The sequence below is a fragment of the Lipotes vexillifer genome, unplaced genomic scaffold (genome assembly GCF_000442215.2).
Source record: "Lipotes vexillifer unplaced genomic scaffold, Lipotes_vexillifer_v1.1 scaffold96, whole genome shotgun sequence".
Lineage (NCBI taxonomy): Eukaryota > Metazoa > Chordata > Mammalia > Artiodactyla > Lipotidae > Lipotes > Lipotes vexillifer.
The window spans coordinates 1,596,431-1,598,577 of record NW_006798666.1 but is presented as its reverse complement, the minus strand read 5'-3'; the positions used below and the strand labels follow the sequence as shown (position 1 = coordinate 1,598,577).

The following is a 2,147-nucleotide window of genomic DNA, read 5'->3' as shown; positions in this document are numbered from 1 at the left end:
TCCGCCTCACGCGCGCACACCCCTCGCGGCCCGCACGCTGGCCTTCCACACCCGCGCACACTCCCGCCCGGGGGCGCGGCGACCGTGCCGAGGCTGCTGCAGCGCCGCCCGCCGCAGACCCTCCCGCGCCCGCCGCGCAGTCACCCGGTCCCGGCCGCCGGGGCTCTGATAGTATCCGCCATCCGAGCGCAGGCTGGATTCCCCAGCCCGGCCGCCGCTCGCGCCGGGGGCTGGGAATGTCGGTAGTGAAGACTCCCTGGGGCTCCCAGCCCCTCCCCGCCGCGCACCACCACTTTTATGAATTCGACTCCACTTTCGGAAGGAATTATGAGTCATATGGAAAACCCAAACCCGAGTGGCTGGGAGGGAGGGAAGAAGGGAAAAGCAAAAGCGTTCAAAATGGAAAATAAATAAAACGAACAAATCTTTCCTTGTTGCCACATCAGGCAAGATGGAAAAAGCCTTGAAATGCCTCCAGACGTACACCCTCCCGTGCCCTGACTGCCAGAGTCTTTTTCTCCCGGATGAAAGTAGTTCAGTCCCTTTGGAGCGCCGTTTAGGAAACACAGCCCCTTTTGAGGGACGACTTCTACTTGCAGAGACTCACCAGTTCTTCCCTGCTCTGTGTTTCCGTCCATGAAAAATTGGCAGAATCATCTGGCACGTCCCAGGGTCTCCCTAAAGGATGGATATCTGTTTGGCTTGTTTTTAAAAGCCACTTTTTCGCCAATCAAGGGAAAGCTTCTACAATCCTGTTTGGTTTAGAAATGAGATACTGCTCTGAGCCTCACTTTCTGTTCTGCCTAAGAGCACCTTGGGCTGATGTAGCTGCCCTGCCTCTTTACTGCCATATGCCCTAGGACAGGCCTCTAACAGCGCTTTGCTTGTTGATCTTTTCTCCACTGAGACTGCTTCCCTGAGCAGACCACGTCTCACTTGGTTCTGCATCCCCAGTGCCTAATACAGTGCCTGGAATATAGGAGCGAGGCTGAAATGTTGGCTGAATGCATGAATGGTCGTCCCTTCAACCTCTTTATGGATACTCCAGCTTCAGTCTGCTTCCTTATCAGTATAAGTACCCAAGAGTTGTCAAACTGGCTCAGACCCTTAATCTGTACAGTTCTAATACTGACAGTGACAATGTCTTTAGGAGAATTAGGAATGACTGTGATCCCTGATGGATTCTTAAGATTCTAGAGAGACAAAAGCAATGAGAAATCATATGCTACAACTCCTCTATCTTGCAGAAAGAAAACACAAAATGATTTGTGGTACGCCCTGGAATACATCACATTCGTTGTGCATTATAGGAGGAAACATTCCTCTGCATTACCTGGACCACTGCAGTCTTTGATGTAGTAGAGGCACAGTCACGGTACATCTGCTCACATCCTTCCTGAAATGCTTCCTGACTAGGGCAGGACGGGTTCAAGTCCTTCCTGAATATGCTGCTTTGTGTAGGCCCCCTGGCTACCAAAAACACTTTCTTCTCTTCCACATAACACTGGGTATCATGCGTACTTCCTCCTTCCATTCTGTGCCCTAACGTCTCTAAAAACTTAAAATCTGTTAACTCACAAGAATTTATTTTATAGTTGTCTATCCATCAAGCTTGCATTCCCAAAGTAAATTTGAAATCGTTTTCAAGGTACCAGATGTTTTTGGTCTGGCCCACCTCCTGATTAACCACTCACTCCATAAAATAGGCCTTGTGATTTGTCCTACATTTGATTTTTTTCTTCAAGCTTCACAGGCTGCCCTGTTTTGGTTAAACAAAGCTAACCTCACTCTGTTCATGCCCTTAAGGTGTGATATATTTAAATATTTTTAAATTTTAAGGGATAATAAAAAAATTAAAAACTAACTTTTCTATCTAGTATGCATTTCTACAAGATAAGTTTCTCTCATAAAAACTACCAAGGCATCAATGTTCCTATGCTAGATCTTTATGGCATGATGCTTTCAAACTCTGCTCATAGCCAGCATCCCGTTTACCCTGACTCATCTCAGACTCTTATTTAAACATTTAGATTATTCGTGGTCTTATTAAAAACTATATGTACCTTTGAGATGAGGAAGAGGTTATATCCCTGCCTTAAACACTTCTGTGCAAACACACACATTCGCATGCATTCAGGAACATAGTG

General features: G+C 47.1%; 1 protein-coding gene across 2 annotated transcripts in view; it reads right to left on the bottom strand.

Annotated features, from left to right (window-relative positions):
• PARP8 (poly(ADP-ribose) polymerase family member 8) overlaps positions 1 to 782 on the bottom strand; it is a 181,580-nt gene extending 180,798 nt beyond the window's left edge. For both annotated transcript variants that reach the window (XM_007470737.1, XM_007470739.1), the window contains exon 1: positions 608 to 782. In XM_007470737.1, the coding sequence (XP_007470799.1) occupies positions 608 to 638 (31 nt within the window). In that variant the 5' untranslated portion in view covers positions 639 to 782. The remainder of the gene's footprint in view (positions 1 to 607) is intronic.
• Between the last annotated feature and the right edge of the window lie 1,365 nt (positions 783 to 2,147).